This window comes from Musca autumnalis, unplaced genomic scaffold (genome assembly GCF_047663935.1).
Source record: "Musca autumnalis isolate F117 unplaced genomic scaffold, ASM4766393v1 scaffold_4, whole genome shotgun sequence".
Classification (NCBI taxonomy): Eukaryota; Metazoa; Arthropoda; class Insecta; order Diptera; family Muscidae; genus Musca; species Musca autumnalis.
The window spans coordinates 128,268,095-128,288,747 of NW_027411977.1; the positions used below are offsets into that span (position 1 = coordinate 128,268,095).

Below are 20,653 nucleotides of genomic sequence, written 5' to 3' on the forward strand. Positions count from 1 at the left end.
ACGTTCGACAGCCGTGTAAATTCCTATAGGTTAAGGATTGACGATAATGCAAAATATCTTCACGGCACACTGCACAATTTCAATTGCCCTGCCGACTCTTCTCCACTAACCCTAGTAGTGGATGCAGCCAGAAGTTACGATAAATTTGAGATGGTTAGCCAATTTTGAACTATAAATAGATTATTAGGACCTGTTTTGGAAGTTATTAAGTTTAATAACAAATTTTACTAATTTTTCAAAAATTTGACTTTAGTTTGTTAAACTATCTAAATTACTTTATTGATCCACTCTACTGTATGTATCAAGCATACCAACCTAGAATATGTGTCACAATAAAAAAAATACGTATACAACATCAAAGTCCAATAATAGACTTCTCCCCACTTTCAGCAATTTGCCCGCCACGCTAATATGAATAATAAAAATTATGAAACAATTTGCAAAAGATCATATTGAGGGTCAAAGTTATAACATTTAATAGAATACAACAACAACAAGAACGCTAACCAGAGCAAACTGAAATAAAAGCATTTTTTAATTAATTAAAAAAAAAAGAAGAAGAAGGCAAACAACAAAACACACACAATAACAAGTAAAAATCAACTCTGTAAAATTGCAATATTTAACAAAAAACAAAACTACTCTCTTGCTATATTGTGCATAAAAACACTGGGATATATGTTTGGATACTTACACCGACTTGATATAGAATGCGTACATCCTTTAGCGAATGACTGCTGCTGCCACTTGCTGCTGCTCCTTCACCCAAGCTTAGTGCTGGTAATTTATGATTTCCTGTTTGATCATGATGGCTTTTTTGCATTATATCCAACATTTGTCGCGATCTCCTGCGATCTAATTGATTTGTTGTTGTTATTGTTGTCGTTGAGGATGTGGTTGTCGCCGCTGCTGCATTTATCGATGACGCTGTCAGTGTTTTACTGGATGCCTTGGAGTCATGCGAAGAGGATAACATCTTGAATTCTGGCTCCTCCATTGACGCTACCGATGATGATGAACGTTGTTTGTGACTGTTAACGGCCAGAAAATACTGGCCTCCACCGCCATTAATTGTGGAATATTCAAGATTTTTATGCTTCAAATCATTGCCACCTGCTGCGTTGGGTGTCAGCTCATAGACTTCCAATGGCAGGCGCGTGCTATAGCAGGCATTTATGATGTGTGTTGCTAGCATAAATATCGTTAAACTCAACATTTTTTCTTACGTTTTTTGATGTTACTACTGCCGCTGCCACTGTTGTTGTTGTGGTGTTTATTTTTTGTTATATTGGCTCGGTGTGGCTATTTCCAGACCACTTAGATACTTCCAGCAAGTTTTTTTTTGTTTTTTGCTGTTTTTTCAGTCTAGGACTGTTTTTCTATGTAAGCTTGAATGGTGCTGCCAATGAAGTGTATAATTGACACTTTCAATTGTGAATCGCTGCTGCTGCTGCTGCTGTCGCTGTTGTTGTTTTTATTATGGCTGTTATTCTGTAACTGCTGCCGCTATTTGTTATTTACTCTTTAATTTTGTAGTTGTACACCTTGAGCTTTTTTTTCTTAACTTCTATTTGGTTTGTATGAAAATTAAAAAAAAGAACAACAACTATAGCCCATACATAAATATTTATTCTGCTGATTGTTCTAATGTTGAAAATTTGTTGTACTTGTTGTCGTCGTCGATTTTCTGACGCGTTTTTGTTGTTGTATTACTTTTTACAGCAGCAAAAAATGTTGATTTAGTTTATTTTTGTTTGTTTGGTTTTAATATTGCTTCGTTTTGGTGCTTCGGTTTTTGTTTTATTTTTTTTGTCACTAGTTTTTTTATTTATATTTGGTTTTAGATTTCATAATTTTTAATTAATAAATAAGTTTGCCTTAAGAAAACCTAAAAAACAGCAAAAGAAAAAATATTTTTGGTTAGATAAGGTACTTATGTTTGCAATATCCAATTGGCTAAATTCTTAACACAAAAACTGCATACACCAAATTAAGATTTTTAAAAATGTACAGCTTTCTATAACCTGTTTTTGTCCCCAAACTTTATAACTCTTCGAAATAGTCGAGCCAGAAACGATTTAAAAAATGGTTAAGGAATTTTCTCTCAGCTGCTGGTATATGGCCACCGCCTGCATGAGATTATCTCTGAGGTTTTGTGGATATTTTTCGCGTCACTCACTATCGAGTTCATCGCGCTTAGCTTGTTTCCCAGTTTGACGAAGGTAGCGTCTTCTTCTAGTTTTAGACGAGCAATATGTTGATCGTCGTCTTCTCCGTTTTTTCTCCCTTGTTGTTTCTTTTTTGAAAGAAACTCGCTGTGGCGTTTACAACCTTTGGCGAAGTACGTTTTGTCATTCCGCTGGGTTTGAAAGGGTTGTTCGCTCCTTCTACGTCATCGTTTAAATTGTTGGAAAACATTGTAATTGGGTTCAAACTTGAAGCCGTTATCTCAGTATAGTCCGATGTGAAGTTACGTTTTGCGGTCCCATGGTTATCTATGCAAGCAGGGAGGCCATGCGAGGGTTAACGCAGAATCCTTATGAGAAACTGCGTTCAAAACCAGAACCGTATAAACCAGGACAAGCCTGGACCTTCGCATCCAACTTGGTAGCCACCAAACTGAGCGTTTTTCAGGACTTTCTAGGTTTTAATAGGACGGAGGCAGATGCAGCATTAGCCTTGACGCCATTTCAGTATGATTTCGCCCCACTTACTCAGGTTCCAGAATACTACAACTGTCAGGCCAGGGGATCAGTAAGTATAAAGCTATGTGTCCAGTATGCCGTTATTAAGATCTTACTGGTCTCGATGTTGTTGCTCTCCACGGCGCTCCCAGGTCTATCCCGCAGGCACCAATTTAAAGATCCACTGTATGGATTTCACTTGCCTCTTGGTAAGGGGTTGAGGTCTAGCTTTCGCCAGAAAAGAGTCTCTGGTCAGACTTTGCAGTTGGCACTACAACCAGTTTGATACCATACATATCCGTACTGGTCACCCAGGACGTAACAGATTAGACACAATTATGCAATCGGGAAAGTGTAACACGAGTTCTACACTGGTGAAACAGTTCAACTACCACGTATACATGGAAGCAGATTTCTCACTGTGAGGAGCGAGGCCTATTCAACCCCTTCCGCTTTGAGACTGGCGAATGGCAAGCTATTTATGTGTGAGAGTGTCCTCGACAAGATAGTAAAGATCTGTGATGGGGTGGAGAGTTGAAATTCCTCACACCACCTGCGGTACCAAAAAAGGGACCTCTGGTTGGATCTCGTAACCGAGTTACTTGCAGTTTTAGTCCTATGCGATCGGGGGACAGGTAACCCCTCGTTGACTAGGGTACGCGATGTCGTTAAGCCCGTTATTCTATACTGAGAATACCCTTGCCGGGTAGCGAAGATGGCCTCTATAGGTCCACGTTTTGCTATAGCCCCCATATAACGGTACCTCCCAATTTAAGGTATTTTAAGAATTTTGGCTACATTTTGTATCCGAACTAGCTGAAATTTGACATTTAAGGTTCCAAAAGATCAAGAAATGTCTCCACTAACAATTGCCAAGACAGGTCCCCGTTTTGCTATAGCCCCCATATATCAGTACCTCCCGATTTAAGGTATTTTGAGGCTTTTAGCTACATTTTTTGAACGAATTAGCTGAAACTTGAAATTTGAGGTTCCCAACGACCAAAAAACTTCTCCACTAAAGATCGTCAAAGTAGGTCCACGTTTTGATATAGCCCCCATATAACGGTAGCTCCCTATTTAAAGTATTTGGATGCTTTTAGCTACATTTGTTGACTAAATTAGCTGAAATTTGACATTTGACATTTGTTTTCAGCGGTCTTGAAACTTCTCCACCAAAAATTGTCAATACAGGTCAATGTTTTGGAGTAGCCCCCATATAACTGTACCCCCGATTTTCGGTATTTTGAAGATTTTGGTATAATCCCCATATAACGGTACGGTTGAAATTCGACATTTGAGGCTCTCAGTGGCTCTGAACCTTCTCCACCAAAAATCGTCCACATAGGCCCATTTTTTTGGTTTAGCCCCTATAGAACGGTACCTTGCAATTTTCGGTATTTTGAGGATTTTAGCTACAATTTTTAACCGAACTAGCTGTAATTTGGCATTTGAAGTTCTCAGAGGTCCTGAAACTCCTCTACCAAAAAATTGTCCACATGAGTCCATGTTTTGTATTAACCCCCCCATCCCCCATATAAAGGTCCAAACAGATTGACGAAATTTTTCGATACATTTTTTTACCTAATTTAGGCATTTTGGGTATCCGTGGTCAAACAATTTGTGCACCTAATTGAAAACTAATTATTCCATTTTAGTTCAGAATATTTTATTAGACTTTTTGACTTACATACTTCCTTAGATAATGGCCCATCATTTAGAGCTTTTGGACCATTATCGATGTTGACAGAAATACAAGCTTCGGTTAAAGTTTGCAAAGAGTCCTCGAACAAGCCTTAAATTGCACTTAAACACCAAACGTTTTTGAGGTAGGGGTGTACCAATATGACCCATTTTTTAACAAAATATTACGAGATACAAAGTTTGGATCATATCGGTTGCTCCATTCAGAAGATACCACGCTTATGATTTTAGCCATACCGAAAGAAGTGTACCGATAATCCCATCTTCGAATTTTATTTAATATTCGCAGAAATATAACAATATAAAAAGTTTGGACCACGGAAGTAACCGATTCGAAAGTTATCCGGCGTACCAGCCTATACATATGGTGGCCGTAGGGCTTTTTACACTTTTTGAGCCATTTGCTAAGAAGTATGGACTTGCCACTGAAAAAATTGTACCGTCGTAAAAGGGGGATAACAACTTGTTGCAAAAAAAAAAATGATTCGAACTGCACTTTTCCATAATTTTGTGAGGGAGGTTGTCAAGGAGTGGACTGAGATAGTCCTTATTCGAACATGATCTATGTACGTTTGATAGAAATACTACGATGTGCAAAATATGGATCAAATCTGTTATTACCTTTGGGTAAAGATTGTGGGTAGTCGAAGTTAATTTTTTGCTCATGCTTCCAGGGAAATATAGGCTTCCTTCCACAAGAAAAAAAATAAACTCAAGAGGACCGAGGACCTAAAATATTTGCTAAATTTCAACATCAATCGAGCAATATTTTGTGTGGTCCTAACTACTTCGGATTCAACACCGGACACACCTACATTCCTATTGTAAAGACTAACTTTTTGGTCGGTCCGAAGTACCCTTGTTGTAGTGCCCTTATCTCGGGAAGTAAGAAAACGATACCGTTATTTAAGGGCCACAACGTTTGTGGCGAAAATTCCTAAAGATGTGGATCAATATGGTCCAAATTCGAACATGATCTAAGTTAGGAAGTAAAATTACAAAGTTCACAGATTATTACAATTTATTAATATCTTCGAGAGATGTAGTACGAAACACACAACCAAAAGGACGGCTCCAATTTGTCTGAAATGGACTTGACCTTATCATTTTTATGTGGAGTTTTATCCGTTATTTCGGTATGGCTAATTATTGATTGTATCAAAGTATATATGCCTTCATTTGACTAAAGGCTGTGGGTATAAAGAGTCTATAAGTAAAAACAAACTTCCCATATTTAATAAGAGCAGATTGAGAGCGGAAACTCCACTTCAAAAAGATATCGTCATATTTTAGCGGGTTAAATCCTTTGGCTTAATGTCGTACTATGTTCAACTTCCCGTTCACACCAGGCGATAGAAAAGAGGTCCTTTGTCATTGAGTTTAATTAAAATATAACTTTTCCATCAGTGTGGTGTGAGAATTTTTCTTATCGTTCTACGCAATTCAGCATCCTTGGAAACTGTCGCTCGTGATGACCCCTTGAGGTCCATGTTTCAATAAATTCGCATCATCGTAGAGACCTTCCAAGTACTTTACTAAATTATGCTAATGGCTAAACTCCTCCAGTAGTGTTGAAATGTACACGCTTTGTCTGAAGCTACTAAATCTTCTATTATCTTCTTTTGTCAAAAATCTATTATTTTGGCTTGATATCCTACGTTTTCGTCGTAATTATTAGAAATCAGAAAATTCATTAACGTCAAATTTGCATACAGGCCATCTGTGGTCTTGTCACTTATGCATTGTTCGTAAAGAAGCAGTAGTTTGTTTTTTAAAAAGGTTGATGGATCCTAAAATTGTTATATTCGGTGGATATTCCATCTTCAACATCTTTGTTTTATTGTTTGAGATTATGGAGAAAAAAATCCAATTGGATATATGCAAACACATTTGTTACTAGTGATATTCGCTAAATTTTTAAATCCATTTTCTTTCCACATTTAGATCACAATTATATCTCCGATCAAATCAATATAGTTAATAATTTTAATTTGTTTTTTGTTTTTAATTATTTAATTATTACAATTTTCTCATTTTTCGATTCGATTAAGTTTTCGTTAATTTTTTTAAACATATTTTCACTTTGAACTAGTCTCGATCAGACTCATTTTTTGTTTCGTTACGACTCGTTTTGATTAATGAAAATTCCAATCGAAAAAAACAACTACAAACACACCAACTTGTTTGAATTTTGTTTTGTAAAAGAAGAAAAAAAAACAGTTTTTGTTGTTATTGTTTCATTGATGCTGAGGCTGGCTGATGCTGTTGCTGATGCGGGGCTACAACTTGCCTTGCTAGTTGGTTGATAGGTTGATCTGCGATGATCGTCACGATCGTTATTTCGCGTTGTTTTTCATTTTTTTGCGGCTTCTCTCTCAATTTCTTTTGTTGTTGTTTTGGGTGTTTTGTTAACAAATTCATTCATAAAAGCCATCAAATCATTCTTTCATTCATTAAAACGTAAAGTTGTATTTGCTGTTGTTGTTTAATTTTGCATTTTAAACATTTGCGCTTTTATACAAAACTGGTGTCATATTTTAACGTCCGTTTGTGTGTACTCACGTCATACGTACAAATTACATTGGCATTTGTATGAGTGAGAATTTCGCGAGTAGAGCGCGAACGCGATTGTAGCAACGCCAAAAACCTAAACAGCCAGTCATTCAGTCAGTTTACCAGCCAGCCGATCAGCTAGCTAGCTTGTCCATTCTCCACTATGCATTTGTTCTGCACAGCAATAACGTTTTGGTTATTCTTTTTCTTGCTGTTTTGTGTTTATTTCTCTTTTATATAAACTTTATAAGCTTTTATGATAAATATTAACACACTTTTGCTAACAAAAACAAATTTATAGCTGCTGCATTTTTTTCATTAAACTTTGTAAATATTTACATTGAAATTTTATAGCTTATTTCTCAAAACGTTATGGGTATGCTCCCAATGCCAAAATGAATCCACAAAACCGTAAATTGATACCCAAAAGCGTACATTTTTTTATATTACGTCGTTTTTTATGACAAGTGAGACACAAAACACAAACAACTTGCTAAAGAATGCACAAAAACACGTCTTACATTTACACGGAGCAACACGTTTTTCCGTTAAGCTGAGTATTGTTGTTTACTACCAACTCATGTGACGTTACTTTTCAAACTGATCGCATCAACTGAAATGTATTGAAATTTTTACACACAGTAAACAACATGTTTGTTTCACACACATACATGCACATACACGCCCATGGGGGGCACGGACACCAGATTCCCAGATTCTCTCTCTGACTGTCATACAAACCAAGCACATTTCGCTGGTGTTCTCCTAACCATCCAAGCAATAGCATAAATATGGTGTGTGTATGTTTTTTTTTAAAAAAAAACTTGAATGGAAACCAATACAATTGAATGAACGATTATTTGGAGGTGTGAGTACGCTCTCTCTCACCTGTCGACGTTCAAACCGTTTTGTTCTATAGCTCGCTCCAGCCTGTATGCACAGAGTAAAGCATTGGTTGCTTGATTGGTTGAACTCTCAACGAATCGATTATTCGGTTTCAGTTTGCCCTCAGTGTATTTGTGTTTTGCTGCATTTGGTTATTTTTTTACATCAGTGTGTGTAAAGTATCTTTGAGATACATTTTGTGTGGTGTGTAGCATCAGTTGCAGTAATAGGGTTGCCATTACGAGAAAATAGCAATACATGTTGATAACAAGTAAAAGAGTGTCAGTCGACTTTGCCGACAGAGATATACCCTAAGCCTATGTGAATTGAAACTTTCATATACAGACAGATCGAATGTATTTAGGGTCTTTTCAAAATTTTGTGGCCCTTTTGGGACCTTTGAACTTGCCGACAAAAATGTGGATTAGGATTAAAGTTCAAAAGTGTTGCGAAGAAGGTACTTGAAGGAATGGACCGAAATAGTCCATTATGGAAGTGGATCTTATTTTGGGAGTCATATCTTTTCGATAGATATGGCGCCCACTAGTCATTTCAGTGGGTCATCGTATAACTTTTGGACCAGTATGTCGGGAAGCATAGACTTGTCCACGGAAAATATCGCTGTAAATAAGACCACAACGAACAGCATCGGTATACATTTCCAAAGGATCTTCGAAGAGACTTTAAACTGCACTTAGACACAAATGTTGAACTTTTGTGGGGGAGGTACCCTAAGGTATCTCCATTTTGAACAAAATGTTAGGAGATCCAAAATTTTGACTAAATTTGTTCAAGAGATATCGTGCATACTTTTTAGTGGCATATTTTAAATATTTGGGGAAGTACCGGAAGTTGTGGACCGGTATTGCCTATCTTCGAACTGAAACTATGACAAAATATAACGAAGGCCAAATTTTGGATCAAATAGGTCTGTTTTCTCAAGAAGTATGGACTTGCCCTTGAAAAAACTTTTACCGTCGTAATTGAGGCAGCGAATGCAAGTTGCTTCAACAACAATCAAAGTGATTCGAGAGCAGGTCTTAAAGTGATCTTATCCGAAATTTTGTGTGATAGGTATCCGAAGGAGTGGACAATATATAGTCCATATTCGAACCTAATCTATATCGGTCTCACCCTTCAAGAGTTATCGTGCGAACATTTTTGAACATTTGTGGGGGAAGTACCTGAAGGAGTGGACCGATATGGCTTATCTTCGAACTTAAACTATGTTTGTACAAAATATTACGGAGTTTAAATTTTGGACCAAATCGGTTACTCCGTTCGAGAGTTATCTTGCACCCAAACACTACACACGATGTAATAGGGGTTTTTTGGACCTTTCAGGCTATTCAAAACGTCGATCTATAGCGACAAATTTCTGATATTAAGTATTTAGACTCAGAGAAGACTAAATACCAGATGTTCTATATTTCGGTAAGATAATGTGGCTAAAACCTTCAAAATGCCGAAAATCAAGAGGTATGCATCTATGGTGGATATAGGAAGACGTAGACCTATACTGATAATTAACTTCTGCAATTTTTATAACCCCATGGAAGACTAATTAACAGATTTCAGTTATTTCGGTGGGAAATTGACGTCACAACCTTCAGCATTACGAAAATCGGGAGGATCCGTTCTATGGGGGCTGTATGAAAGCGTGGACCTATACCGACAATTTCTTGGCGAAGAGTTTTATACCACCACCGAAGACTACATACCAAATTTCAGTAATTTCGGTGGGATATTGAAGCCACAACATTCAAAATACCGAAAATCGGAAGGTACCGTTCTATGGGGGTTATATAAAGGCGTAGACCTTTACCGACAAATTTAGGGGGGCTAGTTGAATACCCCCAACGAAGACAAAGTACCAAATTTCAGCCATTTCCATGGATTATTATCACCACAACCTTAAAATACCGAAAATCGGAAGGTACCTTTCTATGGGGGCTATATAAGGGCGTTGACCTTTACCGACATATTTAGGGGGTGGAGACAAGTTGAATACCCCCAACGAAGACTAAATACCAAATTTCAGTCATTTCGGTGGATTATTGTGGCCACAGGCTTCAAAATACCGAAAATCGGGAGGTACCGTTCTATGGGGGCTATATGAAGGCGTGGATCTATACCGCCAATTTTCATATGGAAAGTTTTATACCCTAAACGAAGACTAAATACCAAATTTCAGTCATTTCGGTGGATTATTGTGGCCACAGGCTTCAAAATACCGAAAATCGGGAGGTACCGTTCTATGGGGGCTATATGAAGGCGTGAACCTATACCGACAAATTTCTGGGGGAAAGTTGTATGCACCCAACGAAGACTAAGTACCAATTGCCAGCCATGATAATGAGGCTAAAACCTTCAAAATACTAAAAATCGGGTGGTACCGTTTTATGGGGGCTACATCAAAACATTAACCGATAAGTAATAGAAACTTCTATACCAAATTACAAAGCTCTATCTTAAAATTTGCGAGCTGTATCTTGATTTCAACAGACGGACGGACGGACAGACATGGTCTCCTTGTCTGAAACCTCTTTTGGTACAAAATTCTTCGGAGAGGTTCTTTCCAATTTTAACTGAGGACCTAGTATCAGTTAAAGTCATCTTACAAAGCCGGATGAGCTTTGCGGGGATACCAAATTCAGACATTGCATGGAATACCTTTGATCGGAGGGGACTGTCGAATGCTGCTTTATAATCGACAAAAAGGTGATATGTGTCGATCTGCATCTCTTGGGTCTTCTATAGGATTTGCCGCAGGGTAAATATCTGGTCAATGGTGGACTTGGCAGGTCTAAAGCCACATTGGTATGGTCCAATTATTTCGTTGCCATTGGCTTTAGTCGTTCGCAAAATATCCCTGACACTATCTTATAGGCAATAGGGAGAAGACTTATGCCCCTATAGTTGGGGCATACAGTCTTATCTCCTTTCTTGTGGACGGGACATAGGATGCTCAGGTTCCAATCGTCGGGTACGCGTTCTTCCTGCCAGATGGTGCTAACTAGCTGATGCATACACCTTATCAGCGCGTCGCCTCCGGTTTTAAACAGCTCGGCTGGTAAGCCATCGGCTCCTGCTGCTTTATTATTCTTCAGCCCGTTGATTGCTGTTTTTACCTCATCTTGGCCGGGTGGTATACGTTCTATACCATCTTCTGGGATTGGTTCTGTGGTATCATCGTCTTCGCTACTATTGGATACCAGCAGATTGGAGAAATGTTCCTTCCATATCCTGAGCACGCTATCTGTATCTGTTACCAGATTACCTTGCTGGTCTCTACAGGAGGATGTGCCTGTACCAAAGCCATCTGTTTGATGTTTCACTCTTTGGTAGAATTTTCGGACATCATTCTGGCTCCTGTACATCTCGATTTTTTCACACTGCCGCTTTTCCATTTCTCTCTTTTTCTTGCGGAAAAGACGTTTCTCTTCTCTCCTTTTCTTCCGATATCTCTCTCGTGCGCTACGCGTTGCTACTGATTGTAAAGTAGCTCTATATGCCGCATTTTTAACTTCGGTAGCAGCACGACACTCCTGGTCATACCATGAATTCCTTTGTGGAGGTCTCTGGAATCCAAGTATGGATTTTGCGGCTGTTTGCATGGAGTGGGCAATATTTTGCCATTGTGCTGTTATGTTATCGGGACAAGGAGTGCTCGCCTTAAGCAGTATATATGGCCAGTCTTGTTATATTCAGCCGAAGTGTGGACATTAAAAGCGGCACATATCAAACGACTCGAAGCATTTGAGATGTGGGCGTACCATCGAGCACTAAAAATACCATGGGTCCTGCATGTACCAAATATTGAAGTATTGCGAAGAATGAATACAACAAGAGAATTATTAAACAACATAAAGAAACGGAAAACGGCATATCTTGGGCACAATTTGCGAAACCGTAAATACATCATTCTCCAGGAAATACTGCAAGCAAACATAGAAGGAAGACGTACCAGAGGAAGAAAAGAGATGTCATGGATTCAAAATATCCAACAATGGACAGAATTCCAGAACGCCGAAAATTTAATAAGCATAGCGGGAAATAGAGAGATACGACTGATGTTGAAAATGAAAAATGCTTATATTGGATGATTGGTGATTTCATTACTCTAGGGTAATCTAGATGCTAAATGATTTTGAAGTTTACCACTCCCCCTAATGCTAAGTTTATAGATATGTTTGTATATTTTACTTGCAAAAGTTAAAATTTCGCCTAGTGTGGTCCCTTACCAAAATGGTTTCGGGATGCATTTCTGGCTACGTTCTAGCCGGAGGCGAGAACTGAAAGCCCACAACCGAACCCGTGTCTTCACCTTTAAGTGTTGCTTTGTTGACTTTCCAGCTCAAAGAAATTCCTGTAAGCTGATAATATCAGCATTGTACTTTTCGGTATATTCGGACTTTCAGGTACATTTGGACAGATACAAATTCACAGAACATGACCCTTACAATGTATTTGGAAGTCGTCAACATCAGGGCTGTTAATTCATCTTTTCTTTCGTTTTCCATGATTTTAAACACACGTGAACGCGACATTGGATGACCAAACCAAAGGATCACTGGCACTCGGACATTTACTCATAGCCCCATTCCAGATCCCACGAATTGTCCGCTGATTGTATAACTTACAACCTGTAGATGCATCCGGTAGCACCCAACTATGGACTACGGACTGAAATATACATACAAATTAACATCTATCTGTCCGTTCTATAGTTGATTCATAAATTTCCCGAAGATTTACAAATTTTACATCTTAAAAATTAAATAGGAAATGGTAACCCTGCTGCCCGTTTTCTCCAAGAGACGAAAATATGGAGAAATGTTCAATGTGTAGGTGAATGTTTTGGGATGACGATTCATTCTCAATGAACGAACGCACTTATGAATGAAGGATTTTGAAATTACAGCATCTTTGGTTATGCTATTATTAATACTCACAAATACAGTTGTAATTTATTTAGATATTTTTCTCTTTGCTCTCTTGTCAACACTTCAAAATCTTATTTAAATTGCTTTAGTATGGGTCGGTCAGTGGTTTGGTAACTTCAGGTGTTCTTTGATTTGTTTAAACTTTAAAGGCTTTCGCGTGATTCTTCTGCACAATATTTGTGGCTGAGACAGCTTTTCCGTTGCCAATGTTGTGATATATTCTCAGTTCATAAGTCCGTTGTTGAATTTAACTGTCTCTATTCCAGTCTGTCTGTCCGTCCGGCCTGTCTATGCTAATCTTCACAGATGTTGTTGATGGCATGAGTGGTCGGTCGGTCGGTCACTTGTGTATCGTGCTTCCTCTTTACCTAATTATCGACGTTGAGTTGTCGCCGTTGCTTCTGTTTTCGTTGCATGCACATTTGTAGTTGTGTTTGTTGTTTTTGCTTTATTAAGCCCAGATTTATTAAGCATTGGTGTAAACATTAATTTTTAACGGATATTTAAAATTTTTGACTTTGATGAGAGTCACACAAAATAGGATGCGATAAGTGGTATTAAGAAGTCTAGGATTTAACGATGAACTTTAACGCTAACATTTATCATCAAAAATGGTTTTATTGTTTTTCAAAGTATTCTCCAGCATGATTTATACAATTTTGCATGCGCTCAAACCAATTGTCGAAGCACTTTTTCTACTCCGATTGACCTACACCTCCAAAACATGGCTTTAAAATGCTTCACCAGCATCTTCTGGCGATGAAAATCGTTGACCACGTATTTTTTCTTGATGTTCCGGAATAAAAAGAAGTTATTGGGTGCCAAGTCAGAGCTGTACGGCGGATGACCCTTCAATTCCACGTTTTCACCGATCAAAAAGGAAACTTTGAAAAGTTAGTACAGTATTAAACTAGAGTGTTGACTGTACATAATGACATATTTAATAATTAGAAATAATTAGTCTGAACGGATTAACGGTACATTTAAAGTAGATATTTTTTACAATGTTAACGATGACCTTTTTTAGCTGTAAAATTGCGATAGACGTGTTAATTCTGTGAATATATTTTTGTGGATTCTTTTATATTTTTGATATATCGTAATGATATTTAATTAAATGAAATAGTGTTATAAGCCATAAGTTATTTAAATTTACCTGTTTCGTGCTAAATTAAGGTAAGGTCCATTTCTTTATTTCTTAAATTAAACCAGTAAGGAAAGGAACAAAGTCGGGCGGGGCCGACTATATAATACCCTACACCACTGTGAACATGTAAAATATATATTGGAGCTAAATCCAAATCAGAACAGATTTTGGTATAATTTTTCACATTTATTTGTAGACCAAATTTCGTCACATAGTCCAAATTTTATCAAAATTGGACATATATAGCGTGTTTCGTGCATCAAATACCTCAAATAGGTCGAAAATATATATGAGAGCTATATCCAAATCTGAACCGATTTCGATATAATTTGGCACACTTATTTCTAGGCCAAATCCCGGCAAACATTCCAAATTTTGTTAGTATCGTACATATAGCGCATTTCGTGCATCAAATACCTAAAATCGGCCGAGAATATATAGGAGCTATAGCCAAATTTGAGCCGATTTCTATATAGGCGGGCACACTTATTTCTAGACTAAATTCCGTCGCACATTCCAAATTTCATTGAAATCGGACATATATAGCGTGTTTCGTGCACCAAATGCCTTAAATCGGGCGAAGATATATATATCCAAATCTGAACCGATTTCTATATAATTTGGCACACTTATTTCTAGACTAAATATCATCGCACATTCCAAATTTAATTGAAATCGGACATACATAGCGTGTTTCGTGCACCAAATTCCTTAAATCGGTTGAAAATATTTATGGGGGCTATATCTAAATCTCAACCGATTTCTATATATTCTAGACTAAATTCCGTCGCACATTCCAAATTTCATTGAAATCGGACATATATAGCGTGTTTCGTGCACCAAATGCCTTAAATCGGGCGAAGATATATGTATATGGGGGCTATATCCAAATCTGAACCGATTTTTACCAAAATAAATAGCGTTCGTCCTTTGACCAAAAAAACTATCTTCCCCAATTTTCATGCGAATCGGACAATAAATGCGACCTGAACTTTGTTTACAAAAATACATGAAGAGACGGTCAGACGGACAAACAGACGGACATGCGTAAATCGACTCAGAAAGTGATTCTATGTATATCCCTTAAAGGAACTATGGGTCTATCTCGTTTCCTTTTGCATGTTACAAACTAATGCACAAAGACATAATATCCCTTACCACAAGGTGGTGTAGGGTATAAATATGGGTTTAGTATGGAAATTAGTCGAGTTTATTTTTAATTTTTATGTAACTTTTCTAGAATAACGTCTTAAAATCTTACCTGCGACTTCTTGCGACTTTTGGTTTTATAGCAATTTTTAGGAAGTATGCCAATTCGAGAAGGAAGCTTTTTTAAGTTTGGTTCAAATAAAACTACAATTATGGGAAAAAATTTTTGATGCATAAGACAATATATCACTTGGAATAACAGATAAGAAAAACAAAATGAAAAGGAACGCCCTACGGTTCCTACAATATGAGTGATGCGTCCACAAACAAACTGTTAAATACAAGTGTTTATTACCAAAAAGTGCAGAATGGGGCGATTTCGAACTCTTGGTACAACCTGCACCACAAATTATGTATTTTCAAATCAGATTTCAGCCATTTCGGTGCGATAGTGAGGTCACAACTTCAAAATACCGAAAATAGGGAGGTATCGTTCTATGGGGGATATGTGAAGATGTTAAAAGGTTAAAAGTTGCATAACTCCAATAAAGACTAAATAAATACAACATTTCAGCCATTTCGGTGTGATATTGTAGCCAAAATCTGTAAAATACCGAAAATCGGGGGCTACCGTCCTATGGGGGTTACATCAAAAAGTGGACCTGTACCGACAATTCTCTGTCGGAATATTTAATACCACCAACGAAGACTAAATTCTAAAATTCTACCATTTCAGTTGGCAGTTACACCAAAAAATATATAAAAAACAAGTGAGCAAAGGCTATAGTCGGGATGGGGCCGACCATGTGATACCCTACACCACTACCCCTTTGCATAAGCTTTTCACTGCTAAACATTGCCTCTTTCTCTCTGGGACCCCTATAAGCAACCAAAATTTCGTGACCATCCGATCAAAATTACGACCTGTAGCATGATTGCAAAAAATTGAAGAATTCGATGCATTATCGACTATTGTTGTATCTCCCTTGTTTGACCACCTTCGCCAACCTACTTTACACCAATGTAAACGTAATATTTTCTTCTTCCATTTACAGACTTTGCCGTTGGAATACCACTACTAGAAGCCGATATATTCACAAAGAATAAAACTTTGAATTTGTCTCCAAATGAGTTTTTCCCCATTCCGACCCCTAAATATTATCCGACTATCGCCAAAATCAATAGGCTTCTTCCTTTGTGGGGCCCCCATCTACCCCCAAAATTTCGTCACCATCCGATCAAAATTCCAACTTGTAGCGTGATTACAAAAAATGGGAAAATTAGGTTTATTACTGAATTTTGCAATATCTCGGTTTGCTCACTTACGCCAACATACTTTGCATCAATATAAACGAGATCTTTTCTTCTTCCATTGACGTGTATTCCTGTTGGAATACTCCAACCAGAAGCGGAGATATTCGCATAAGAAAAAAACGTTGACTTTCCTCCACATAAACTTTTCGCTTATTCCGACTCCTGAATATTATCCGACCATCACCAAACTAAATTGGCTTCTTCCTCTGTGGGACCCGCATCCATTCCCAAAAAACTCGTGACGATCCGATCAAAATTGCGACCTGTAGCGTGACTACAAGCAAATCAGAAAATGGGATGCATTACCGACTATTGCGATATCTCTGTTGTTTGAGCAGCTATGACAACCTACTTTACATCGTTGTAAAGGTGATATTTTCTACTTTCCTTGCCAGGTTTTGCTTTTGATATACCTCTTAAAAAACAGAGATATTGGATTTGAAATAAAACGTAGACCTTTTCTCTAAATAAGTTTTTGCCCATTCCGACCCCTGAATATTATCCGACCATCATTAAATTCAGTAGGCTTCTTCCTCTGTGGGACTCCCATTAACCCCCAAAATTTCGTGACGATCCGATCAAAATTGCGACCTGTAGCGTGATTACAAAAAAATCGGAAAATGGGATGCATTATCGACTATTGCCATATCTCTGCTATTTGACTACCTACGACAACCTACTTTACATCGTTGTAAAGGTGATATTATCTACTTTCCTTGCTAGGTTTTGCTTTAGATATACCTCTAAAAGAAACAGAGATATTGGCTTTGAAATAAAACGTTGACCTTTCCCCAAATAAGTGTTTGTCCATTTCAACCCCAGAATATTATCCGACCATCATCAAAATCAATAGGCTTCTTTCTCTTTGGGACCTTTGCGACCTGTAGCGTGATTACAAAAAAATCGGAAAATGGGATGCATTACCGACTATTGCGATATCTCCGTCATTTGGTTACCTACGCCGACCTAGTTTGCATCATTGTAAAGACGGGATCTTCTACTTTCATAGTCAGGCTTTGCTTTTGGACATTTTACAACTAAAGCTGTAATATTCGTCAATATAATTAAAATCGCAAAAATGAAAATTGGGGATTTAATTGCTACTATTGTGATATCTTCGTTGTTTGATCACCTACGAGCACCTACTTTACATCATTAGAAAGGTGATATTTTCTACTTTAATTGTCAGGTTTTGCTTTTGGTATACCCCATATAGAAGCTGAGATATTCGCTTTGAAAAAAAAACGTTGTCTTTTTATCCACCTAAGTTTTTTGCCCTTTCCGACCCCTAAATATTATCCGAAAATCACCAAAATCAATAGGCTTCTTCCCCTCCGGGACCCCCATCAACATGCAAAATTTCGTGAAGATCCGATCAAAATTGCGACCTGTAGCGTGATTACAAGGTTAAGATGGACAGACGGACAGACGGACGGATACACATCGACTCAGCTCGTCGAGACATTCATTTTGGTATATATAAGTATGGGTCTACGACCATTATTTCGATGCGTTACAAACTTTTTGGCCAAAACCAACTTATAATACCCTCCCCACATAGTGGTGTAGGGTATAATAAAAATTGACCAAACACGGCGCTCTTGAAGCAACTTTAAATGGAAGGTGCTTACACTTGGGAAGTTTTTCGGATTCTGAAACTACAATGCTCATAGATGAGAAAAATCTAAAAACAAAAAAAAAAATCGCCGGAGCGCTTTTTAAATAAATCGCGATTCAAGTCGGCATTTTTAAGGGTTTTTTAGGTTTTCACGAATTTGCTTGGAAACCGCAAGTCTTATCGAAAGAATGTTGTAGCCATCAAAATTCTCTACAAGATTAACATTTATGGTATTTTCGTAGGTTTTACCATTTTTGAGATATAGAAGTTCAAATTGGGACAATGCACTGACTGTATCGTCTCCTTATAAAATAATGTCATGACTGAAGTTTAGACTTATATAAATGGTACAACCTACGAAAATATCATAAGGTTAATCTTGTAGAGAATTTTGATGGCTACAACATTTTCTTTTGTCCTATTTCGATAAGACTTGCGGTTTCGTGAAAACCTAAAAAAAACCCTTAAAAATGCCGACTTGAATCGCGATTTATCATAATTATGGATGAACATACAATAAAACATCGACTTGTATTTTCTGCACGCTAGGTCTGAATTTTTTCCCACCGTTCGCTGGTTTCAGCCGATATGATGAGAGCTTGCATTATCATGGTGCAAAATGTTTCGTCTTCTCTTCTTTGTTTTTCGAATTTCTTCGAAGATTTCAAGCAAACAAATTTTGGTGTACCACTCGGAATTGACCGGAATTGAAGCGGAACAGTCGCCACATGACCAGTTTTGCTGTTTTGTTTTGGGCTCATACGCATAAATCCATGATTCGTCATCTATTACGATCTTATAAACGTCGTATTTTCTCAACATTTCTTCGCATTAATCGACCCGATCCTGTTTTGATCGATTGTCAAGTTGTGAGGTATCCAACGAGAATAAACTTTTTACGGACAGGTGTTCATACAATGTCGAATGTATGCTGGTGAGAGAAATACCCACAAATGCCACTATCTCATGGTCACTGTAAACAACTCAACACGTGGTTGTACGTCAAACAGTACTGAGATCGGTTATGCTAAAAATATCAAACTTTTCAATTGTAAAATGGTGTCTGATAACACGGCGTGTTGCCTAGGCCAGAAACTTTTCTAGTTCCCTTCGTAACAAATATATTGGACAAAATTGTATTCTTTTAATTGGTACCAATTGTGTTACTGAAAAGAGTCCAATATCAGAGATATATAAAAGGACGCTTGACCTCTTAGGTATTCTCCCCCAGTTTGGTTAGAGGCAAACTTTATGAAATTCTCTACCACTGAACGTTGTTTCAGGTTAGCCGACTGCGGACTTACGCACTTTGAAGATTACATCAATATTCCGATTGTTCTCGTTTGCATCTTCATTGATAGTCTCCCTGCTTACCATCTGTCGCACTTCCGTCACCATGGTACGGGGAATCGAAGTAAGCTAGCTGAGGAACCCAGCGAAATCATTTTAGAGTGTTTCGGTGTAGCCTTCTCCTTTTTAGTAGCAGGTTTTTGTAAAGCTTTGTTCTAGGTCTTGCCTCGTAATTTGAGAGGGGTATTTGATAGCCTCTACACCTTTCCAACTTTCACAGGTTGCGACGGTGCCGTCTGCTTCGAAATAAACTTTGAGGAACGATGTCCTCGACTCCTTCTCAACCATCTGATGTTGAGTTTGTGTCATTAGCTTCTGATCCATTCTGCCACACAAGGTTTCCACAGTCGTCACCTCCATAAGGGTCTTCGTAGGGGTCACTCCTGCATTTGACATGGTAATTTCGGCGATAGGAAGTTTCCCCAAAGCAAGATGAGGATAAATATTTCCTTTCGAACAAACATGAAGTGTGATCTTCTGAGCTGAAATGTCTGTTCAGCGAAGTGGTTTGCATAATTTTTTATGTATAGACTGCCGTAAGTTACTGGAATTCGATACCATTTGTTGTCCATTGCATCTTTTGCTTTGGCATTTTTGCAAAATAGAGCTATCAGCGACCCATTAGCCTTTTTAATGATTATTGCCTAAAAATTGGGTCAGGTCTAATGCAACAGGTTCAACATCCTGTCCGATAGTTTGGGATGTTGTCCGAAACCATAATTGGTTGGTGTGGTTCCAACAATTGTTGGAAATCGCTTTCATTTACTATTTTGTAACAGCCAGGGTGGGGGAGGTGTATGTACTGGACGAAGCGAAGACTGAGAGTGTCAAGACATCCATTCTCTGTTTGTTTCGCATGGTGGAGGCCTGTAACTTGTTGAGGCGTCCGGGTATCAAAGGGACTTCGTTGGAATACACTTTGGTGCCCTACAGCAAAATTGAAAGGACGCCGACGGGCACCACTTAGTCACCTAACAACCCAGCGTTAGGGGATTTAGGTTTAAGAGTGTATATGGGGATTTCTGAGTGAAATCGGACACTTTTTCAAAATAAAGTTTTGGATTTCCTTTATTTTTTGCAGTAGAGATGCTGCTCATCAGCAAAATATTTCAGTATATTTTCAGATTTTTCTTTTTTGACTTGAAAAAGTCGAGTTCTGTAAAAACGCGATTTAATATTTAAAATCGATTTTTAACAATGACTATACTCTTCGATTATCTTGAAATTTGTTTGTATTTAACTACGATCAATTACAAAAATTTCAATTTCTATTTTCTTAATTTTTTAAAATTTGTCAATACAAGTT

The 20,653-nt window shown here is 37.8% G+C and overlaps 2 protein-coding genes across 9 annotated transcripts in view; one reads left to right on the forward strand and one right to left on the reverse strand.

Moving 5' to 3' along the window:
* aos (protein argos) overlaps positions 1 to 7,563 on the reverse strand; it is a 66,834-nt gene extending 59,271 nt beyond the window's left edge. Inside the window, exons 1-2 of one of the 8 annotated variants that reach the window (XM_073984353.1) lie at positions 7,374 to 7,563; positions 695 to 1,888 (exon numbers count right to left, since the gene is read on the reverse strand). In XM_073984353.1, coding sequence (XP_073840454.1) covers positions 695 to 1,216 — 522 coding nt within the window. In that variant the 5' untranslated portion in view covers positions 1,217 to 1,888; positions 7,374 to 7,563. Of the gene's footprint in view, positions 1 to 694; positions 1,889 to 6,408; positions 6,861 to 7,213 lie in introns of those variants that run through there. The other 7 variants (XM_073984352.1, XM_073984351.1, XM_073984357.1 and 4 more) reach the window with 7 other exon arrangements.
* LOC141402652 (elongation factor-like GTPase 1) overlaps positions 1 to 20,653 on the forward strand; it is a 708,076-nt gene that overhangs the window by 570,822 nt on the left and 116,601 nt on the right. The gene's annotated exons all lie outside the window — the stretch shown is intronic.